The sequence below is a fragment of the Microplitis demolitor genome, chromosome 4 (genome assembly GCF_026212275.2).
Source record: "Microplitis demolitor isolate Queensland-Clemson2020A chromosome 4, iyMicDemo2.1a, whole genome shotgun sequence".
In the NCBI taxonomy this organism is placed as follows: Eukaryota; Metazoa; Arthropoda; class Insecta; order Hymenoptera; family Braconidae; genus Microplitis; species Microplitis demolitor.
In genome coordinates, this window is record NC_068548.1 from 6,797,884 (window position 1) to 6,821,681 (window position 23,798).

Consider the following 23,798-nt stretch of genomic DNA (forward strand, 5'->3'; position numbering starts at 1 on the left):
ACCCACTGTGATATCACGCGATTCTGTTACTCCCACCGCGGAACTAGTTTTAAATTATTAAGACATTTGTACACAAGCTTATTAGAATTATTATTTATATATATAATTACAATAGATCGCTACCGAATAAATATTATTCGAATAAATTTTTTTTGGCGCCCATTCGTCGACGCATATTTTTAAATAATCTATTGCTATTATTTAAGCACCTAATCAAACTTATGATTTTATAAATTTTTTGTAATAAAAATTATTTTTTTATATAACAACAGACTTTTGCCTATTTGTTTTATGATTAGCTAAATTAATAATTAATCCACTTGTACAAATAAATTATTTAAATTACGAAATTTTATTTTTTATTTTTAGTTTTAAATTTATATATTTTCTTATATTAAATAATTATAATTTATAGTTTTTATTACTATCTAAGATTTTATTATTTTCTAGAATATTCCGTCCCCTCTGAATAATAAATTTATTATTTTTTATTTTAATTATTTAACTCGTGACTCTAAAAAAAAATACAACAGCAATTGGCTAAATTAAATCAGTTAAAAAAAAAAAAAAAAAAAAATAAATAAATAAAAAATTAAAAAATTTTATTGATTAGAAATTTCTGGATATGATAATTCTATTTTTAATCGCGGAAGTATTTTTAATGATGGGCACGTATTTTGAAGAGATAATTATCGTACTGATAAGATTTTTATAGAAATAAAGAGAAAAATATTGTTTAATATTTATAGTTTTTATCTTATTGTTAAATGAAATATACGAATGAGATTAGTTGCTAATTTCTGATTCAAGTGTGACGTTATGTTTGTGAACAATAAGATAAAAATATGGATGAAAATATTTGAACGTGCAAATATTTAGATGGTCTAATTAATTAATGCTTGTTAAAACATATATACACAGAAAAAAAGGATATCTTAGCGCAAAAAATTTTTTGCATTATAAATTAAAAAGAAATTGTTTCTTGCCCAAAAAAAGTTTTTCTTTCCAATTTAAGGGGTACCACTAATGTGAAATTTTGAAAAAATCAATTTTTATTTTCACATAGTTCGATAGTCTATACTTTCAAAAATAATATACTAAAATTTTAAGTGCATATCTCGAATAGAGTTTTTTTGAGTTACAGCCATCTGAAGAGCAGCCACTTATCGGTTCTCAAAAATACATTTTTCAAAATTGCTGCATCTGTAACTCGAAGACAAATCAATCGATCGATTCGATTTGTATTGCAATTTCTTTTATATATGTTTCTACGTATCATGAACCTCCAGTTTTCCGATCGAATCAAGAATATAATTTTGGCAGGCCAAATATCATCTAATTTCCCCGCAAAATTCGAAATTTTTTTGTAAAAACCTCACCATTTTGTTAAATTTCAATTTTTTTTTCACCCGAGGGTCATGATACGGAAAATACCTTCCAGTTTAACAAACTTTTTGTTTTTTTTCATTTCATGCAGTAAAGGTCGCTATCACTGCAGCTGTCGGGGAACTTTTTTTTCGGAGCATTCGGAGGTTGTGAATAACTCGGTGAATTTTGAATTTTTTTTTTTTTCAAAAATTGTATCTTGTTTCATTATATATCTACAAATATATCCTTAAAATATTAAAACATTCTATGCAGTGTTCCTTTTTTTAAAAAATTCCCAAAAATCATATTTTTCCGAGGCAATCACACTAGTGATCCCTCTTAAATTGCCGAAAATTTATTGCATCAAGAAATTGGCAATTTTTGAGAGCCGGGTTGGAGAGAGCGCTGACAGGTAGCAGTTCTAAGTTTTTTTTTTTCGTAAATGGAAAGGTGGAGATTTTTATTTATAGTAAAATAAAATTTTAGGTGGGTAATTTGGGAATAGTTTTTTAATTTTAATTTTAGAGAAAAGTGATAAGAAAAGTTTTTGTAGAAAATTTTATTTGGAATAAATTGTGTCTTAAGAAACTTTTCGATATCTTTGATAGTTTGGCAGTAAATTCAATTTTAAGATTCCAATTCAAAATTTTGGAGAATTTCTATATTTTTTTGAATTATCAAGTACTGAAAATAGTAATCACAGCTAAACTGTCAAAGTAATTACAAAATTTTCAATGACCTTTTTTGTATGAAATTTAATGACGACCAAATTTGTTCCTTATCTCCAATAGTTTGCCAGATATTACTCCCATACCTTACCCGCAACCGCATTCCCAGCACCCAGCACCTACTTTACCAACTTCCGTTTCCAAAACCTTCTAGTTACCCATCTTGATTTTAAAACCCATTAATTTTTCACCCGTTTCACCGTCGTGTAGAAAAAACAAACTCTATTATAAATAAAAAAATATACGATTTAGCAAAGTGTCCTCGCGATCATTAATTATTTAAATAAATCAGTGAACCGAAAAATAGGTTTCATACTCACACCGCACCCATCAACATATTACGTACTTACACTTCCTGTTACACTGCAGCAAACATCTATTTTAAATTTTAAATATCTTTTGCTTATGCTGGAAATCAATAACTTTGACATCGATATATTATTAAAATTCAAATTCAAATCATTTTTATTTTAATTGCATTTATAATAATAATAATAATAATAATAATAATAATAATAATAATAATAATAATAATAATAATAATAATAATAATAATAATAATAATAATAGTGATAATAATAATAAAAATAATAATAATAAATTTTTTTTTTCCAACAAATACCCTAACAACTGCCAAGACCCACTTTCAAACGAACAAAGATCTTTTGAAAAACCCGTCTCAAACTGTAACGCCGGTTACTTAAATCTGCTGCAACTTAATACCCCCTCAGGTCGATTTTTTTTTTTGTAATACATATTTTTTAATATATATATATATAAACGCCCTTTAAATTTAGGCACTCTTAAACCGTATAACGTACGGATGACAAAGAAAAATATTATTGTAAACAATTATATTAACATTTTTACAAGTTATATATATATTATATAGACAGATTCAAAAAAATCAACTATTTACTTTTTTTCTTTTTTCAAGGACACACTCAAAAGTTTCAGTGGGATAAAAGAAGACGCCTGTTAAAATTTGAGCCCTCAATATTAATATTAAGTACTCTCTGTTTGCAATGATCTATTTCCCATTTAAATAATGCGGGGAAATTTATTTTTGAATTTGGAATTTTTTAATTCATCAACTAATTATTATACCGGAAAGGTCAATACATATTCGTGTTGGAAATTGAAAACTCTACAAAAAAGTTCTCTAATAATTTTTCAATAAATTTACTCTTTCAAAAGTTATTCAACGTCGATTTTAAATTCATGGTAAATTTCAGTATTATTTAAAATTCCCGAGAAAAATATCAGTTTTATCACAAAATATCGTAGGACTTTTTTTGTAGACCGTTTTATTTCCAATAAATCATCTTTTACCAAGTTTTCAAAATTCGGCAATGCTCTTTTGTTATTTACATTCAAACATCAATTTCTTTAAACAGATCGTGTCCTGATTATTTTTGACCAGGTTTAAAACCGAAAATGATAGATTTTTTTTTACTAAAAGTCATTTGTATATAATTAACAAAACACATGAGAAAGAATTATATGCTTCTTTAAGTGAAAAGCGCGAATTATAATTTTTCATTTTTGCTCAGAAACATTTTACTTAATTTTGAATAAAATTTTTTAAACAAAAGTAAATCCCGTTAATAGGCGACTTAACGTAAAGAAGTATATGGTTCTTTCTCGTATGCTTTGTTAATTATATATAAATTACATTTAGTCAATAAATCTACCATTTTCGGTTTTAAAACTGGTCGGGAATGGTCACAACACAATTTTTCTTAAGAAATTTACATTTAAATGCAAATAATAAAAAATATTGCCAAATTTCGAAAACTTGGTGAACGATAATTTATTGGAAATAAAATGGTCTACAAGAAAAGTCCTACAACATTTTTTGATAAAACTGATATTTTCGTCGGGAATGTTAAATAATACTGAAATTTGCCATGAATTTAAATTTGACGTTGAATAACTTTTGAAGTAGTAAATTTATCGAAAAATTATTATATAGAGAACTTTTTTGTAAAAATAGCAATTTCCAACATGAATACGTATTGATGTCTCCGGTACAATAATTAGCTGATGAGTTATAAAATTCCAAATTTAAAAAAAAATTTCCTTTTGTTATTTTAATGGGAAATAGACAATTGCAATTAGGGAGTACTTAAATTAATATATTAAGTGGTCAAATTTTTAAAAGGCGTCTTCTTTTCTCTTACTGAAACTTAAGTGTGTCCTTGAAAAAAAAATTTTAAAAATAGTTGATTTTTTTTTTAATCGGTCTAATATCTATATTACAGTGATTTTATATTTTTTGTAAAAATATTTTATTAAATTTTAGTCAGGGCTGCGTTAATTTAAATTTTGAAAAGACGGTTATTCAAAAAAATTCTACAATTTTCGATTCTACAATTATTTTTTTTTTTTTTTTTAAATAGAAGAAGGAAGAGATTATGGAAAAAATTGAGGATAACTTTGTGGAATAAAAAAAAAGAACTTTTAGAATAAAGGATTAAAGCAAAAAAAGGAATTTTTTTTTTAATTTTAAGAGATTTTTTAAAGCTCTGTTTTTTATAGTATATGCATATATAAATTTATAAACATGAAACATAAATTACGCAGTTGCGACTGCGAAAAAAAAGTCCAGCACTTACCTCTTTTTTAATTTTTAATAAATTCGCAGTGTCCAAAAAATAATTGCAAACTTGTACAGAAAATCACTTGAAAATTTCAAAAAATTCAAAATTTTTGAGTTCTTGAAACAAAAATAAAAACATTAGAACCCAAATGCATATAAAGTTTTTTTTTTTGTAACAGAATTTTTACTCACTGAAAATCTCGGTGAAATATCATATAAATTTTTTTTTTTTTTTTAAATTATTTGATTTTCCAACAAATTGATAACTGATAGGCAGGTGTCTTTTACTTCCTTGGTTTCGGTCTTGGTTTTATTAATTGTATGTATAGGTAAATATATGTAAAAATATATATCTATATATATATGGGTTACTATTGCGTTGTTTAAGTTTAAAGCCAAATAAAGAACAAAGAGGATGAACGCTTGCCATCTGGGCCCATCGGACATTTACTTGGGTATTTTTATTTTTTTAACTTAAGTTCCTTTAATGTACTTGGCACTTAGATGTGCACAACCACTACACTTTGTTACCAGCTATTTAGTCCCCAATTTCCAAAGTACTCAACCCCTTTTAACTTATGTCCAGCTTAAATTCAATAATTTTCCTGCAAAATTTTTTTTCCAAAAAAATGCTTCTGAAAACGAACATGATACTAAAGTTAGCCGATAAATTATAAAAAAACAAAATATTTAAAAAAATTTCACCAAGAGTTTTTCGAATTTTCTACATGTGCATACTTTTAGTTTTTTTTTTTTCCTCATAGATTTGTTGTCTAAAAAATTCAAACTTGTTGACTGTCTGTTAACCAGGATTAGAAAAGGAATTACAAAAACTATTCACGTTATTTTCTATCCAATTGATACAAATTAAAAAAGAACTTCAGACCTGTGAACCCATAAAGCAAAACGAAGAAGTCAAAAATCAAGATTTTTATTACATTTTCTTTCGGTTTAAACCAACAAAATTTTAATGTTTAAAAAAAATAATTTCATGGACCCATCTTACCCTCATCCCATCCTCATTAGTCTTTTCCATAAGACCCTAAAAAATTCCACCTGTGCCCTTGACCAGGTGTCTGTCAGAAATATAATCGCCAGCGTTAAATACAAATACTAAATAGCGGGTGGTTTTTCTCAGCATGTTTTCTTTATTATTTAAATAATTCATCCAGTGTTATAATGTCTAAGCCATATTGTCAAACAATGACCATTTTTGCACCCAAGGGCATTTTTGAGTCCTCGAAATCTGCATACCAATAAAATTCCTAAATTTTCACCTAAAAATAGTTATTGTTTGTACTTTAACTGTATATATTCCTCTTATATTTTTTCTCTTCTCTTCTCTTTCTTTTATTTAAAATAAAATGAAATAAAGAACGTCATGTACAAAACCATAGACCATGGGGAAAATAATTTTAGGGGCTCTCTTCCGGGAACTCAATGAGCTAGAGAAAATCCGATGACAATGGGACAAAGAAAATTTTTTTTTTCTTTTTTCTATCCACTACCGTATGTTATTTTCGATCGAGCATTTCCATTTACATCGTATGTGAACTTGTCATATATGTGTATATATATATATATATATATATATATATATATATAAAAATTCGTTTTCGTTTTAAGAAACAGTTTTAAAAACGATAGATGTAAACAACTTTTATTTAAATATTAACCCCCTGTTGAAAGACTTCAGCTCCAGATCCAGGTCCAGGTTCTACTCTAAATCTATATCTAATGCAGAAGATAGCAAACAGTTACTAAATAAATGCATTAGGTTTAGTTATATTTATTATGTATATTGTTGATGTGAGTAAGGCTCCATACGACATCAGACATATCCAGAGTGGTCTCCAGCACACGCGTGGACTCTAACCGACAGCAGATGCGCAGCTAAAGAGCTCCGCAGCTGTCCTCCAACAAGTGGTTCTCAATCAGGACCTTTTTTTAGTAACCAGTCCCTTTTTACCCCAAGATCTTTATTCTATATAATAGTTATTCTTTGTCCCTTCAATCTGGATTATTTTTATTTTAAAAACTCCTTTTATTGTTTGAAATTTTTTGGTTATTTTGGGAAATTCGGATGCTGGTTTTTTTTTTTACAGAGAGGGATAGTTTATTGTTGAAGGTTTGATTTAAATGTTGTACAGATATTATTATTAATTTTCTGGGCGGCTTTATTTGTTTTTTTTTTTTTTGTTTTTTTTTAAGTTTGTCAGGCAAAAAAATTTTTGGAGGTGTTGATTTTTAAAAAACTATTTTATTTTGAATTTTAAAGTTAGCATGTAACTTTTTTTTTTTTTTTGTTACATTTCAATTTTTTGTTTTGTAAAGAAATTTTTTTTTATTAAAAAAAATTTTATTGAGAATCCGAATATAGTAAATATGTTTTTTTTTTTTTTACAATTTTTATTTTCAATTTAAAAAAAAAGTTTTTAAAATCTCCACTGAAATAAATTTAATAAAAAAAAAAAAAATTCAATCAAAAATTTAAAAAAAAATCTCCATTTTCAAATTCAAACCTTAAAAAAAAAACCATTTCTTTGTCTCCACAAAAGACCGGAAACAAAAAACCAACCCAAGATTTATTGCGCAATAAATAAAATTAGATTTACACTTTCTTCTTTTCTTCTCTTACATTTAAAAAAAAAAAATTTCTAAAACGGTTACAAAAATGTCCTCTTGAAAATGCGTTAATTATCCAGAATCCAACGGATTCTTTTCTATTGTGACTCGTGCACGATCTCTTTATCTTTTTTTTTTATTAACTTTACAGATCCAACATCCATCTTTTATATCCCCACCCCCCACATGCTGATACTCATACCTGGTGTACCTCTTAGTGAATAAAATAAATAACGAGGGATTAAATGGTGGTTACATGGACACGGACAGCTGATACAACTTTTGGCGGGATCACAGGACGCCTCGTGCCGCCTAGAAAATTACCAAGGGCAAGGGCCCAATGTTCATATCACCGCATGGATTCCACTTTAGGGTGGGGGTACTGTAGCTGTAGACACAGTAGAAGTGGGGGTACAGTAGGGATTTTGGGGATGAATTTTACAAAGAATATTTTATTTAGTTTTTAAGGTTCGTTACAAATCCCCACTTTTGCGCACTAATACAACTCTAAGTTCTGTTGTAAATATATATGTATATATGTGTGGTGGGTATAGTAAACACTAATACATTTTAGTTGACCCGCGACCTAAACTATAGTACTATGCCTTTATTCATGGTGTCCCCCTCGGTGCCCAAAAGGAATAAAGAGCCCCGACACCTGGCTTGTGCCAGCAGTTTCCTCGAGAACGCGCTCGTAAACACATCTCTCTAGTTAGCAGTTTATTTTTTTTTCTTTGTGTCGCCTCTAGACTTTTTTTTTTTAAGTGAATTTTTTTAGTGAAGTGTTTCTATTTATTTGTGTATTTTAGTCACGATTTTTATTGAAATCGTAATATTGTGAAAATTTTAATTATTTTTTAAATTTCAGATTTAAAATTAAAAAATTTTTTGTCGAATTTAAAAATTGAAAATTTTGTTTGAATATAACATTTTAATATAAATTAAAAATTTGAAATTTTAATATAATTATTATTTCAAATTGAAAGTTTATAATTTTTTTTTTGTTTTATATAAAATAGTTTGTAAATAAAAATAACAGAAAAAAAAATATGTGACCTCGAAAATAAAAGATAATTTAGTGATTCAGAGATTAGTTCCCTGATTTTAAGTTTAGAGTTTAGACTGACCAAGGTCACTAGGCCACTTATTTCAATAACTTTCTAACCACGTGGTTATGCCTTCAATTTTTTTTTTGTGTTTAAACCCTTGAAATTAGGGCCTAGTCTGGTGGTTTTATTTATATATATTATAGTCAGTAAATAACACAGTTAATTGCATGAAAGATAGGTCGAGATATGTGACAATGTTTGTTTATATTTTTTAATATTGCACTTGTCCCGGCCTATCGTAATGCATATATTACTTCATTAATAAATTTTTCAAATATATATATATTAAATTTAGGGAATTAATGGCAGGTGGTGATGAGTGCATTATTTGTAATTTTTAGTATCAAATTGCACTCGTCCCGGCCTGCTTTTATTTTCTATTTCATCGTATGCATTATGTATATATACATTATTGAATACTTTTATTTTACAATTAAATTTTAATGAGATGAAATATTTATTTTTTTGTCAGTCTCATTAAAAAAAAAAGTTGCATGCCAAAATTTTTTTTTCAAAAATTCTTGAAAGAGTCGAAAAAAAATTTGCAATTTATTTTAATTAATAGTCTATTGTGTGTCAAGGAATAAAACGAAACGATTTCAGATGAAAGTGAAGTTGGCTGCAAGAGCCAAAGGCGAGAGCTGCTACCTCATTAAATTTAAATTCTGTTATATTTCGCGGCCAATTTTAAATGCCTGTTTTTAAAATACAGTTTTAGAATTATAAGAGTGAGATAAAGGACATAATACCCAATCAGGGACTAGTAATTTTTTTTATATTTATGTTTATAAATATCGATATATAAATTGATAGAGAGATGGGTATTAGGTTTTTTTCTTAGATATAAGAAAATTTTAGGTTGAGCGTATAAGTATAAATTTAATTTAATTTTAATGCAGTTTTAGAAGGTTTTTAAATGAAATAATTTTTACCGGGTTTAAAATTGGACGTTTTTGTTTTTATGTTAATAAAAATGTATAATTTCTTAACCTAAAAATTTATTAGTCTCAAAAGTTTCATTTTAAGGGTTTGAAGTTGACGTATTTTTAACGGGAATTAAACTCGAAGTTTCAATGCAGGCAACATGAAAAAAATTTTCTTTCTTAATTTTAAGAAGAAAATTTAATTTAAAAAATTTTATGAAATAATTTAAATATGTAATTTTGATTAAAAATTTTTTTTAAGTCATTTTAAGTAGAGAATCTAATTTGTAAAATACTGTAATTAATTTTAAGAAAATAGCCTAATAAAAAATTTTTTTGTGCAATTTTAAGAAAAAAAAATTAAATTTTAAGCTAAAAATTGTAATAATTTATGTACTGACAATAATAATAATAAAAAAAATTTGAACAATTGAACAAGTTTTTATTTGTTGTTGAAAAAAGAAAAAAAAAGGATCTTTCCCTTTTAAAAAAATCAGTGGTCCCACGGTTTTAAAAACACCTGGTACATATTATTATTTCTCCTTTACTCCTTGTTACCTTATCCCTTATCCTGTCTGCCTTAACTCCCATTACTCCCTTTACTTAACTTATTAGTCTTCTCTTTCTTAATTCTATTTAAATGTAGAGGAAAGTAAATAAAAGTTTTAGCAAATTGAACCTTTTACTCAACGAATATAATCAAAGAGTACAACAGACAGATTTTTAAATAAAAACTAAAGCTCACTCTAAATTCTCAATGAATTAAATCCTCTTTAATATACATAAACTTTATTCCTTTTATGATTAAAAAAAAAGGTCACATCTTTTATCATTATTATTATTATTATTTTTTACCCTTTCAATTCATATGCTAACACAATAACTTATGAATCTTAAGAAAATATTCTTCTTCAACCAGCTGTCAGGCCTCTTTTAATAACAAAAATTTATGATTTAAATAAACTTTTTACTTTTTTTTTTATTACCAAAGGGTCTGAATAAATTACGCGTTGGCAAATTTTTTAAATTTTTATTTTTGGAGGGAAAATTTAAACAAAGAAACAAAAAATTTGACACTTAAAATTTTTTTTATAATATAGCAGACATCAGACAAATTTTAAATTATTAATAAAAAGAGTAAATAATTAATAAAATAAAATTTAAAAAAAATGCGCATTAAAAAAATTTTAAAATTAATAAGTGCATTTTTTTATAAATATTATTTTTTAAATTATTTACTGTATTTATTTATAATTTAAAATTTTTCTGATGTCTGCTACATTCACACTCGTTTATTTGGATCTAGTGTCTAAAGGATTGAGATGAAGTTAAACTAAAGAGGAGCTTTTTTGTAAGAAATTTGATTAACTAAAAGTTTATCTCAGTAAAATTTCGTCAACAATAATTTACCCGCAGTTACGAAACCCCTAGACAACTAAACTTACAAAAAAAATCTATTATTTAAAAAACGCGCTCAAAGTTTGAATTCAAAGTTAAATATCCATCTGACGTAAAAGATCCACAGGACCTTTTTTATTCGTAAAAATTTCTTTAAGAATTGATCCTACCAAATTTTTTCTATCTCACCAACTTTCCCCAATTTCTCTCCAAACAACAAAGAACTATATCCTGCTCTGATTTAAATCTTTTTAAAATCTTTCCGTTCCAGGTGTCTCATATTTTATATAATGAAATAACAATAATAATAATCAATAAATAAATAATATATGACATTAAATAAAATAACCTGTTGAAAAAAAATAATAACGACTTTATAAACAAGTTTTTTTTTTCTTTATATTTATTATTATTATTTCTTTGTTGCGCATAGTTGTGTAATAAAATTTATAGGATTTAATATTATAATAATATATATACTGATGCGTAGTATACGACCCTTTTTTCTTTGTATCCTCGAGTTTGAGAGTTGAGGGGTGACAAAATTTCTTCTTTCCCCTATTGAAATAAAATATATATATGTATATACATATATGTTGTGCAGAGAATAACAACGACGTATGTTGGTTGAATTTGACCTGTTTAACGATTTTGTTTCGGGCAGGTGATGATCCACCACTTGGTCGAGAACCATCACATGTTTTATTTCTTTTTTCTTTGTCCCTAGTTTTTTTTTTAAATATACATGTATATATATATATAATTATATAATAACAATTACTAGTGTTATTATTATTATTATTATTATTATTATTATTATAAATTTTTTATGGGGGTTAAAAATTGCAAATTTCTGTTTACGTTTTAGTTTTATTTATTTTTAGAGTAATATCTTTATAATGGAAATTGGGGATGAAGGAATGAAAATAGAAAAAAAATATATAAAAATGATTTTATAGGAAATCTGATTCTAGATAAAAAAGCTTTTAGAAGATTTTTTGTAGGTCTCATATTTTAACAGTTATATTTATATTTTTATTTGAGGAATTTTTTTTTAAGATCTTGATCAGATGGAATTTCAATGGTGAGTTGAATATCAAAGATACGATAAGAAGTTAGTGAAATAAATTTTTATATAATTTTGACGGAAAAGATTTCTTGGGTTTTTTCGATAAATTCAGAATATTTGACAGGAAATTTTGATTTAAATTTTATTGTATTTATTCATTAATTAATTACGGAAAAATAGTTTATTTATATATTTTAGAGAAAATTTATATTATAAGTAAACTGTTAATTTTTGTAAAAATTTATTGATAAATAGGACTAATAAAATATAAAAATACAAAAAAATTTCTAAGGACCTTTTTCGTGAAGAAATAAATTTCCTACACGGAGAAAAAAAATGGGAAATTTTTAAATTTTGCTTAGGGAAAGTTTCTTTGTTGACATAGCAAGTTTTCCTCTATCAACATAGAAAATTATAATAGAACAAAATGAGAATATAACGATATTTTATCAAAAATGTACCCACATATTATAGGGATGTTTTCTATATTATGATTAGAAAAATTTCCATGAAGACATAGAAAAATTCCTCTGTTAATATTCCTGAAATTCCTATATTGAGACGGGTATTTTTACTATGTCAGCGTAGGAATTTTTCCTATTTTACCAGAGTAATTTCTTCTATATTGATATAGGAATTTTTCCTAGATTGGCAAAAAAAAAATTCCTCTCTTAACATAAGAAATATTTCTATGTTGACGTAGTAAAAATAACGACGTTGATATAGAAAAAATTTTCATGTCAGCATAGAAAAAATTGCTATGTTGCATAGGAAAAGTCCACAAGAAACTAAAACCAACAAAATACCAAATATTTTGGTCATCATTATTATTATTTAGGCCTTAAAGCGATAAAATAAAAGCCTGTGAAAAATGAATCATACATGGCCATGTATGGAAATTGGCCAGGCATGGCCATATATGACCGTACATGGCCATGTATGGCTATACATGGCTCAATACGGCCAGATATGACTATGTTTAGAAAATTTAACTAAATTGAAAAAAAAAAATTTCAATTTTTCAATTATTTTGGTGACGCAGAGATTATTCGATATGCGAATAATTGAATTCCTAATCGAAATGGAAATTTTTAATACGAGAGACCGACGCTTTGGCGACTAGGCTATGCGACCGACAGTTACAACAACGTTTAGTTGTGCTACGTAAGGTTCAAAAAATATAATCACTTTCGAAAAAGCAAAATATAATCATCAATATGCTGTTAGTGATATCAAAAAAATTCCCTATTTTTTTAACACTCCAACATCCTGTTTATAAGTAATTGTAATAGTCGAAAAATTAATCATACATGGCCATGCATGACCATACATGGAGCATACATGGCCATATAATGACATATATGAACCATACAAGGTCATGTATGGCTGTATTGAAAAAGTTTGTATGCCCACGTATGGACAAATATGAACCATATACGGCTATGCATGGTCAAGTATGATTCATTTATCACAGGACGAGCGTTCAAGGCGTGCATTTCGGTGAAAAATGAATCATACATGGCCGTATATGGCTCATATATGAAGAATATATGGCCATACATGGCCATATATGAACCATACAAGGCCATACATGATTTTGTATGACTGTATATGGCCATGCATGACTGTATTAAAAAAGTTTGTATGCCTATGTATGGCTATATATGATTCATGTATGGCCATATATTCTTCATGCATGGCTATATATGCTCCATGTATGGGCCATATACGGCCATGCATGGCCATGTATGATTCATTTTTCACGGGAACGTGTGAAGGTTTTAAGGTATACGAAAATAGAGTTTCAAAGTTTTCGAAAAAATTTTGTGTAATTTAATTAAGATTTTTTTGTAGCACTTACCAATGAAAAAATGTTTTTAAAAATTCAATTAATATAAACGTGTACGTAAAAGTCAATCACTTCGAGTTTCTGACAATACATAATTATCAGTTCAATTACTTAATTACGTAAAAAAACCATTAGTTTACAAATATTTCATTTTTACACATATGGGAATTTCTACTTTGTTACCATAGGAATAATTTCTATGTTAACATAAAAAATTTTCCCATGTTGACATTGAGAGATTTCCTACGTTATTATCGGAATTCGAATAATTTTAACACAGGAATTTTTGCAATGACTGCATAGAAATCGTTCCTATGTTACATAGTTATTTTTCCAATGTTGGTATAAAAAAATTTTCATTGTCGACATAGAAATAATTCGTATGCAACAAAGGAAATTTTCTATCTGACATAGTTACAATTCACAGGTTGACATAGTAAAACTTACAACGCCAACAAAGGAATTTCCCTTAAGCAAAATTTGAAAAATTCCCATTTTTTCCTCTCCGTATACTAAAAAAAAAAATTCTTTTCCGTAAATTTTATTCGGAAAGGGTCTACTATTCACCAAAAAAAACAGCGTAGCAACAGAACGATTACTTATGAAGTTATAAACAATCAAAGGTAGTGCTTGAATTATACCCCCCAAAAACCACGTTTTTCAACCTTTAATTTTTAATATCTTTAGTCAAAAATTTTTTAGGTTTATGAAATTGTGGATAAGAGTAGAAAAGGCTTAAATCTACCGATCTATATGTTTCACGTTCTAATGCGGTTTTTTTAAACACAAGTTATTCATGTTATAAATATAGGGTCAATACTTTATGAACAGATACTAGATAATTATTTCAGTAAATTTTCACCCTATTACTGATAGATAAAGAGTTATAAAAATTAAAAGTTAAATTTAACAATTTATTTATAAATTCAAGGAGTGTCAATTTCATATAAATCTATTTATTAGAGCGAAACATTTCCAATAATAATAATGATTGTGTCAAAATCTATTGCCAAAGATTTTGTAATTTTTTTTTTCTCAACTTGAATTTTAAATTTCAAGGCTAAAATTTGAATTAAATATATATTGATATTTATTTATAGATAATAGACCAAGAATACTTAGTTTGGTATTTATTATTTACAAGGACAAAAGTTCAAAGTTTTTTAAAAATTAAGAAAAAAAAGTGTCATTCCACATTTAATCATTTATTTAATGCATAAAAGTATTGTTGTGATAATTAAAAAATACAATAGTAATTAAAATTAAAAAAAGTAAAAATAACAATTATAGTAAATTATTTATAAAAAAAATATTAAAATAATTTCAATGATTTATTTGAATGGAGTATTATATAATGTACAATTTATATGAGTAATTTAAGCAAGCATATGCATAATTAATTATTAAAGCGATAGTGAGTGATAAAAATGTATAGAGTAATTTAAACTAGATTCATTTTTTTTTTTATTTAAATGGAAATTGTAGGGTGATATTGGGTTTGGGAGAAAAGTTGTGAGAAAATGTTTTGGAGGGAATTTTATTACCAACAAAAATGGTTTTAATGAATTTTTATGATATCTTTGATAGTTTGAAATAAAATTTGATTTTTAGATCGAAAAATTTTATGGGGAATTTTAATTTGTGAGATTACGGAGAATTTTGGATTTATAGGAAGAGTTATTGGATACTTTTTTGTAGATAATTTTATGGGGACTTTTATATTGTGTGATTACGGGGAATTTTAGATTGAGGGGAAAAAAGAGAAACTTTTTGGTAGATAACTTTATAGGGAGTAAAGTTTTTTATGATGATTTTTTTCAAACCTTTGATGGTTCATGAGTAATTTTAATATGAAGATTAAGAAACTTATGGGAATTTTTGAATCAGTGTAATTATGGGGAATTTTTGGATTGGGAGAAGTGAAAACACAATTTTTTTTGTTTTTTTTAGTTTTACGGAGAACAAAAATTAGTATGAGAAATACCTATAAATCTTTGATAGTTTATGAGTAATTTTTATTTTTAAATAAAAAAATTAAGACATCTGATGACTGAATGCTTTAAATAAGAATTGTAACCCATATATTAAATTTTCATTAAAGTTTAATTTCCTACAACTGACTTTTTTACCATTTTTATCATACCTCTAATAATTACCCCAGTATTCCAATTAAAAAAAAAATCCATAATTCTTTTTACCTCCTCTAAAAAATTTACTACCTCCCGATTGCTTAAAAAAAAAATATCTCACAAACTATCAAAAATTCCCCATAGGCTTCCATAATTTTTTCTGTAGCCTTAAAAATTTCCCACAACTTAATTCCCATACATTTTTATCATATCTCCCCCTCACGCCTTTATATCTTTCAAACTACTCAGTTCATATATATTTACTCATACCTCTCTCTCTATATATATATATATTTTTCATATTTTCATATATTTATTAGATACATAAATGCTAAGTCCTCAACCTTAATCAGTCAATTAAAAGAAAAATTTTAATTTCTTACATAAACTTCATTTTAAACTCATATATCTATATATATTTCTATAACATAAGCAAGTAATTAATCTATATATTTATTAATTAATAATTAATGATTAACAGTTATAGTTAATAGTGTAATAAAATATCCGATTATTTTTAATTTTTTTTTATGGGCTCAATAAATTTTTTCATCCTCGAACTACTAAAGGCGCATTGAGGCTTTTTTTCATCTGCTTTTAATTTATTATTATTAATTAATTAAATAATTAATAATAATAATTATAATTGTAGGTATTAGTGGCTGACTAGAGCACACACTAAACTAATAAAAAAAAACTTTTTTATCATTATTAATCTCCAATTGATGACTGTTTGATTTAAAAAAAAAATTATCGGTAGATTTAGGTCTGATTAATTAATTAATATAGATAATTATGACGAGGGAATACGGCTCTCGCAGCTTTTTCATGGGGATCCAGTTGATTGCGATAGCGTCTTGCTAGAAATGCTGCTATCACCTGAAGATAATTAATTTATTATTTGATTAATTATTGATTATTTTTTTTTTATTGGTTTGAGGAGAGATTTTAGTCGTGATGTTTTTTTATTTTTGTTTGTAGAGGGTTAAATATTACGCGGGGGTAAAAGTGAAGATGAAGTTTTTTGTGGGAAATTTTATGGGGAACAAAGAATTTTATGACAAATTTTATGATATCTTTGATAGTTTCGAAGAAAATTTGATTTTTCGTGAAAAAAATTTTAAGGGAATTTTTAAGTTGTGATTTCGAGTCTGATTATGGGGAAATTTATGGGTTTAGGAGAAAAGTGATAAGAAATTTTTTGTGGGAAATTTTATGGGGAACAAAGAATGTTATGACAAATTTTAAGGTATCTTTGAAAGTTTGGGAGTAAATTTGATTTTTAGTAAAAAAAAATTTTAAGGAAATTTTCAGGTTGTGTGATTTTGAGTCTGATTATGGGGAAATTTATGGGTTTAGGTAAAAAGTGATAAAAAATTTTTCTGTCAGAAATTTTATGGGGAACAAAAAAGGTCATGACGAATTTTAAGGTATATTTGATAATTTATGAGCAATTTTGATTTTGGAATAAGAAATTATATGAGGATTTTTAAGTTGTGTAATTATGAAGAATTTTATTGGTTTAGATAAAAAAATGGGAACCTTTTTCGTTTAAAATTTTATGACGAACAAATTTATTCCAGTACATTCTTCTCATACCTTCTAAAAATAACCCATAATTTAAATTTCAATGAAAGAAAAATTTTAGAGCTTGAATTCATCCATTATTAAAAATTACATCAGTACTTGAATTCAAAATAACTCATAAACTATCGAAGATACTGAAAAATTCATCAGGATCTTTTTTGTAGCCAATAAAATTTCCTATAAAAACTCTCCAGTAAACTTTTTTCCCAGCACAATATTTAACTCGCAATTTAAATTTAAAATCTCTCGTCAAAAAATAAGTTAACTTGGAGTAGGTGTATTAATGATGAAAGTATTAAGTGTTAAAAAAAAATGTGTGTTAACATAATTAAAATAGTATAATGAGTGTAATAAGCACCCACCATCTATTTAAAAATTGGTGCGAGGTGACAGGGGACATTGTAATGGTGTTAGACTAGAGAAAAGCACTAGGATTAGCCCGTGGGTCTTTTTGATTCCTGTATCGCACCGTCAACCATACACCGACAAACTATAATAAATTATTAAATTAAATTTGTTAATTTATTAAAACCATAACCTAACCCACTCCCTTGCCCATTAATTAATTAATCAATTAATAAATAATTAAGCAGATTTTTATTTTATTACCTCTGTGAAGCTAAAGAAGAGACCGATCCCACCGCAGAGTTTGAATGCGTGGTCGATTGTTGACTGCAATTTTTCCATGCACGGCTTGCACTTGCACTGCGATGTCGGGTCTGTCCAACTCTCGGGACAACAAATTTTCTGAACAAAAAAAAAAAAACCGCCATAAGTTTATTAATTATTTTGAAAATTAAAATATCTAGGAAATTATTAGACCGGTTTAAATGAAATAAATTTAATTTTACTTAGCATCCAATCCTCTAGCCTTCAGATCAGTCCTACGTCAACCTAACATTACTTCTCGTAGAGTAAATGATAATTTTTAAAAAATTTTTCTCAGAGACGAATCATAATTTTTGAAAATACGAAATTTTGAACCCTCTAGTAAGGTTTTAAAAAACGCTAAAGACTCTATTTTACTTCAATGTTTGTCCGTGAATTAAATTGAATTTAAAATCGGTTGACGTTACCCTTTAAATCCGTTCATAAAGTCCGGGAAAAAGGTAAACGCAGTATCAGGGGCATGTTCAGGAAAATACTCGAGAGAGTGACAATTATTTATCTAAATTATTGTTAAGTGGAAAATCATGTGGTTTAATTAAAACCAGAGAAACGGTAGAATACTTGATACCACATTTACCTTCTCCACATAATTCATGAACGCATTATCCCATATAACAATTTTTTTTAATTTTTGAGCAAGTCTGCTCTCAAGATCGATAGGTGCTAGTGTTTTTTTCTACGTATATGTCTTGCTGCAGATACTTATGACCAGATTTAAATTGCAAGTCTAGTGCAAGCCTTACACAAGAAATTCGTGCCAGATTATAACTCAATTTTGGATACAAAAAAAAAAAAGAGGAAATTTTTGAGATTTTTTTTTCAGAGTAACTTCGTTATTAAAATTCTCGAAATTTGTGACATTATTAAGCATCATTTCAAGAATATTCTGCTAAATTTTCATAAAAAAATATTGAAAAATCAGCTAGTGGTAGTGGGGAGAGCCGAGTCACCTCAAAAAAAAGTCTCCATGCCGTAGGCAGGTTAACTCATGACTGCCTTATCTGAAATAAAAAAAACCAAAAAGATTTCTTCAGTAGATAAGTTTGTATTGGATTTAAACGAAGGAATAAACAAAATATTCATTTTTGAATTTTTTGATAAAGGTGCAATTAAAAAACTCTGATTTTTCCCAAAAATTGCTCCTTTTGTTTAATTCAATAATAAGAAATTATTGAAGAAAAAAAATCCTTCGTTCAAATGCAAGATAAACTGGGGTACTAAAGAAATCTTCTTGGTTTTTTGATTTCAGTTGAAGCAGTCATGAGTTATCCTGCCTACGGCATGAAGACTTTTTTTTTTGAGGTGACTCGTCTCTCCCCACTACCACTGGCTTATTTTGCAATATTTTTTTATGAAAATTTAGCAGAATATTCTTGGAACGTTACTTAATAATGTCACAAATTTCGAGAATTTTAATAATGAAGGTACTCTGAAAAAAAAATCACAAAAAATATCCTCTTTATTGAATCTCAGACCCCTGTCCCCCCTTAGAACTTGTAAATAAATAAATAACAAAAAACCTTCTTTCATTTCGGATGAAAAATTTGTAAATTTTATTTTATTATTTTTACGATATCTCCGAATCTAATTATTCAAACTAAATGATTTTTTTTTGCTCAACCCAAAGAGACTAAAAATACAATAGACTCATTAGTGAAGCTTCAATTATTAATTAACGTGACTTAAAACATAAATTACTGGTCCAAGTAATGAAAATTAATTATTTATAATATTTTTTATGGAATATTTAATTAATATTTCGGTTCAGAAATTTTTTTTGTTGATTCTCTCTTCAGGATATCGTTTCTCCAGACGCAGAGGTGCCTAATTGCATTTTAAATTCACAGATATAAAAAATAAAAATAAATTAAACGCCATTAATGATTTTTTTTTGTTAATTACTTAAAAAAAATAATAAAACACTGGGATAAATGCGAAAACACAAAGTGCGATCTTCTGGAACGTCGATTTAACCGTTTGTTGATTTTATTTAAAATAAATTTATTAATAATAAAATTACCGTGACAGCTTCACATGAAGGGTGGTCTTTTTTAGGTTCAAATGCGCTGGTATCAGTGTCGTTAAATCCGCAGCAGTCGAAATTCGCCTGGACTTTGGCTTTTAAATCCATTCCCACGTGTTTCCATCCCTTGTAAAAATAATTAATTAATAAAATACTTAATTAATTAATTAATTGTCTAATAAATACATACTTGTTCAGCTAATTGTTCTTGTTGTTTAGCATTAACAGCAAGACATGCGCAAGCAATGCTGAATTGTACCAAGAACAATAGGAACAAAATTAACATGTACTGATAAATAATTAAGGAATAATTTATTTATAAATTCATTTGTTTAATTATTAAGTGGCTGTAAATTTATAAAAGTCAACTAACAAGATGATATATATGTGATGAGTAAATATTTATATGAGGATTAAAGTGTTGAGATTGTAAAAGGATACGAAGAACAGAAGAACTTGGTGATGTTTTACGGCTCCGATTAGACCCAGTATTGATATTAAGATTAAAATTACTCCGCATGCTAAAATTCCACCAATTATTGGTAAGTTTGTTACCAATGCTGAGGCGCGACCGTAGACTGCGACTCCAATTAATATGAATGCTACCACCTGAAATTATTTATTTTTTTTTTAATTTCCCGCTGGATCAGAAAAAAAAGGGAAAAAATAAAAATGCAGACGAATTGTTATCTTTGATAGTGACGGTAACTTTTTTTTTATTTTTGTTTTTTTCGTAATTGGGAGTTGAAATTTTTTTTAGGGAATTTTAAAAATTTGATTAATGGGAAAATTAAAGGATCGATTAAAATTTAATCTGTGATTTTTTATGGGAAATTTAATTCTCTGTAAAAAAAAAATACTAATAAATTTTTACTTTGATCGACTAGTTTAGTCATAGAAATAATTTGAATTTAAATTTTGAAAAAAAAAAAAAAAATAAATAAAAATAATTATTATGGAAATTTTTGAGTTTAAATATTTAATTTTCATCGAAACTATAAAAAATATGAAAACTTTATGTCAGTAATTATTTACAGGACATTTAATTCTCTATAAAAAACGTTCTGATATATTTTTGTCACAATCTGATAATTTGGTTGCAATAATAATTTTGAAAAATTGTTATCATTTCTCACTATTAAAATGATTATTTATATAAATATATATGTATATAAAATAAATAGATCAATTTAATCTACAAGTGGAAATTATGCTGTATAAAATCATTCAATTAATGACTATATAGATATGACTGTATACATATATATATGTAGAAAAAAGTTATACTTACAATATATAATATATTAAGAGCCGTGAGAGCATTTTTAGAGCAGGTAAAACCCCCGCACATTTTTAAAATTTTAATTTAAAAAAATAAAATATAATTTTAATTGAAATTTTGTTGGTTGTCAAAAAATGTATTGACGTTTCGAGAAGTTTGTTTTACATAAATAAAATAAAATATAATAAACTAAACTACTTGTTTATTTATTTAACTCGCGTCTAATTGTTTGCGTTCTTGTTATTTATACTTTTTTTTATATATTTATTTTTATATATTCGATTTATTATTAAGACAATGAACTCCAATAAACCTTTCACGAACAATGCGAGGTCTTTACTGATACTGATTGACCTGTGAATTAAAAAAAAAATCGATATCTCGAATTAACGAGTTTGTTTTTTCCGCCATTATAGCGCAGGCGCGCGCGGGAAAATTTGAATTTGTTTAATTATAGATTTATTATTTTTAAGTATGTATATCTATATGTTATATGTTTTTATACTGTTTTTGTCTATTAAATTTATATTTAAGAATAATTCATACATATTTTGATAAAATTGATTTTTTCTCCATAAGTAATTTAAAAATTACTCAAAACTTCCCATAAATTTATTAATCGTAAAGTTAAAATTACTCATAAACTATTAAAGATTCTTAAAAATTCATCATAATAATTTTTGCTCTCCATAAAATTACCCACGAAAACTATCTTTACAAATTTTCACCTAACCCCATAATTAAACTAATTAAAAATTCCCCTGTTTCTTAAAATTAAAATTACTTATAAACTATTAACGATTTTTAATAATTTTTCATAACCAATTTTATTCCCTACAAAACTTTTCACAGAAGAGTTCCTCTTTACTTTTCGTATAAGCCCATAAAATTCCTCATAATTACACCGAGTCAAAAATTCCCATAAGTTTTTCAATCTTGAAATTAAAATTACAGCTAAATTATCAGAGTGATACTAAAAATTCATAATAAAGTTTTATTCCCCATAAAATTTCCCGCAAAAATTTTCCTCTTTACTTTTACCCTCGCTCAATACTTCACTACAGCCTTCCAAGTCTAAATAAATAATAAATTTCTCACTTACCTCATAAATTCCCATTTCAAATTGACAAAATCTCAACAAATAAAATAATTATAACTAAAAAATTAAAAAAAAAACATAAAATCAAATTCATTTTTGGGCTATTTTTATTAATTCAATTAACAACATATTATAATTTTTTTTTTGCTCGTAATTACACAATTATAATCAACTGTTTTAAATTTTACTTTTACTTTAACTTATTTAGTTTTATTTATTTTTTAGACCCGTCATCTTTTAATCATCCCCATTTTTTAAAATTCATCTATTTTATTTTATTCAATCATCATATTTTTAATAATAATCAAATTTCATTTATTTTATTTTATTTTTTTTAAAGCCCTAGCCCATTTTACTCCACGTGGGCTCCAATGTCGTCGTCGTCTTTAACGTCAGTTAAATTATTTATTTTTTATTCCTCATTTAATTATTTAATTAATTATTTATTTATCTGTCAGTCGTTCATTTAGTTTTCAAATCTCACGATGGACAATGGCCACTACAAATAATAATAAAATCTTACAAAACCATCATTTATTTATTTATTTATTTATTCGCTCAAACACTCGCGCATTCACTCCTCGATTTTTTTTTAATTTTTTTTTTTTAAACAATCACTCAATTAACATAATAAATAATGACTTGCGGTTTTTTTAGAGACTACATGCAAAGGCTTTGGCTTTGGAATTTTTTTTGTTTTTTACATGTCGATTTTTTTTTTCACATGCTGGCTTTTTAATTTTTTTGCCATATTTTTTATAAATTTATCTGAGATGTCACACTAGCCTTCGCAATATATTTATTAAATATAAATAATTATGCAAATTAATTAATTAATTTTTTTTTTTAAATTAAATCAAGCGTTTCGTTAACTAAATCCAATTATTCTTATTATTCAGCTCTTAATTAAAGAAATTTGATATTTTTTTTTTAATACGATACCGTAGAGTCTGGAGAATAAAACCCTGGGATAAAAATGTTAATTAAATAAAAAAAAATTTTTTCATTTCGTACTTTGGTTTCTTGTTAATCATTTTTTTCTATTTTTTGAAAATAATTAAAAAAAAAAAATTAATAACCATCATATTTTCCAGACTATTGGGTATTTTTTAAAAAAAATTTTTTAATTACAGTCAGAGAAAAAATTTCCAACCCCACTTGGAGTAATCACATACTCAGTCTGTGATTAATTATTTTTAATTAATTCCTTAAGTTCAGAAATAAAATTTTGAAAAAAAGAAAAAAAAAAAAAAATTTAATCAGAGTTCGAGTAAGAAATTTATTGCAATTACTCCAAGTTCAGTATTAAGTATTAATTCAAAAATATATTAATAAATA

At 26.2% G+C, this 23,798-nt stretch overlaps 1 protein-coding gene across 2 annotated transcripts; it reads right to left on the reverse strand.

The window, feature by feature from the left end:
• Window positions 1–14,915: 14,915 nt before the first annotated feature.
• LOC103570439 (tetraspanin-31-B) lies at window positions 14,916–21,700 on the reverse strand. 2 transcript variants are annotated; one of them, XR_548980.2, is made up of 7 exons: window positions 21,371–21,700; window positions 20,521–20,688; window positions 20,270–20,368; window positions 20,077–20,205; window positions 17,997–18,134; window positions 17,750–17,877; window positions 16,591–16,679 (listed from the first exon to the last, which is right to left on the reverse strand). XR_548980.2 is itself a non-coding variant. In XM_008548185.2 (6 exons), the coding sequence occupies exons 1-6, from the start codon at window positions 21,428–21,430 to the stop codon at window positions 16,581–16,583; spliced, it is 693 nt and encodes a 230-aa protein (XP_008546407.1). In that variant the 5' UTR covers window positions 21,431–21,700; the 3' UTR covers window positions 14,916–16,580. The 2 variants fall into 2 exon arrangements, 1 of the variants encoding a protein (XP_008546407.1); XM_008548185.2 differs by lacking the exon at window positions 17,750–17,877 and having other exon boundaries at window positions 14,916–16,679.
• Window positions 21,701–23,798: the final 2,098 nt, after the last annotated feature.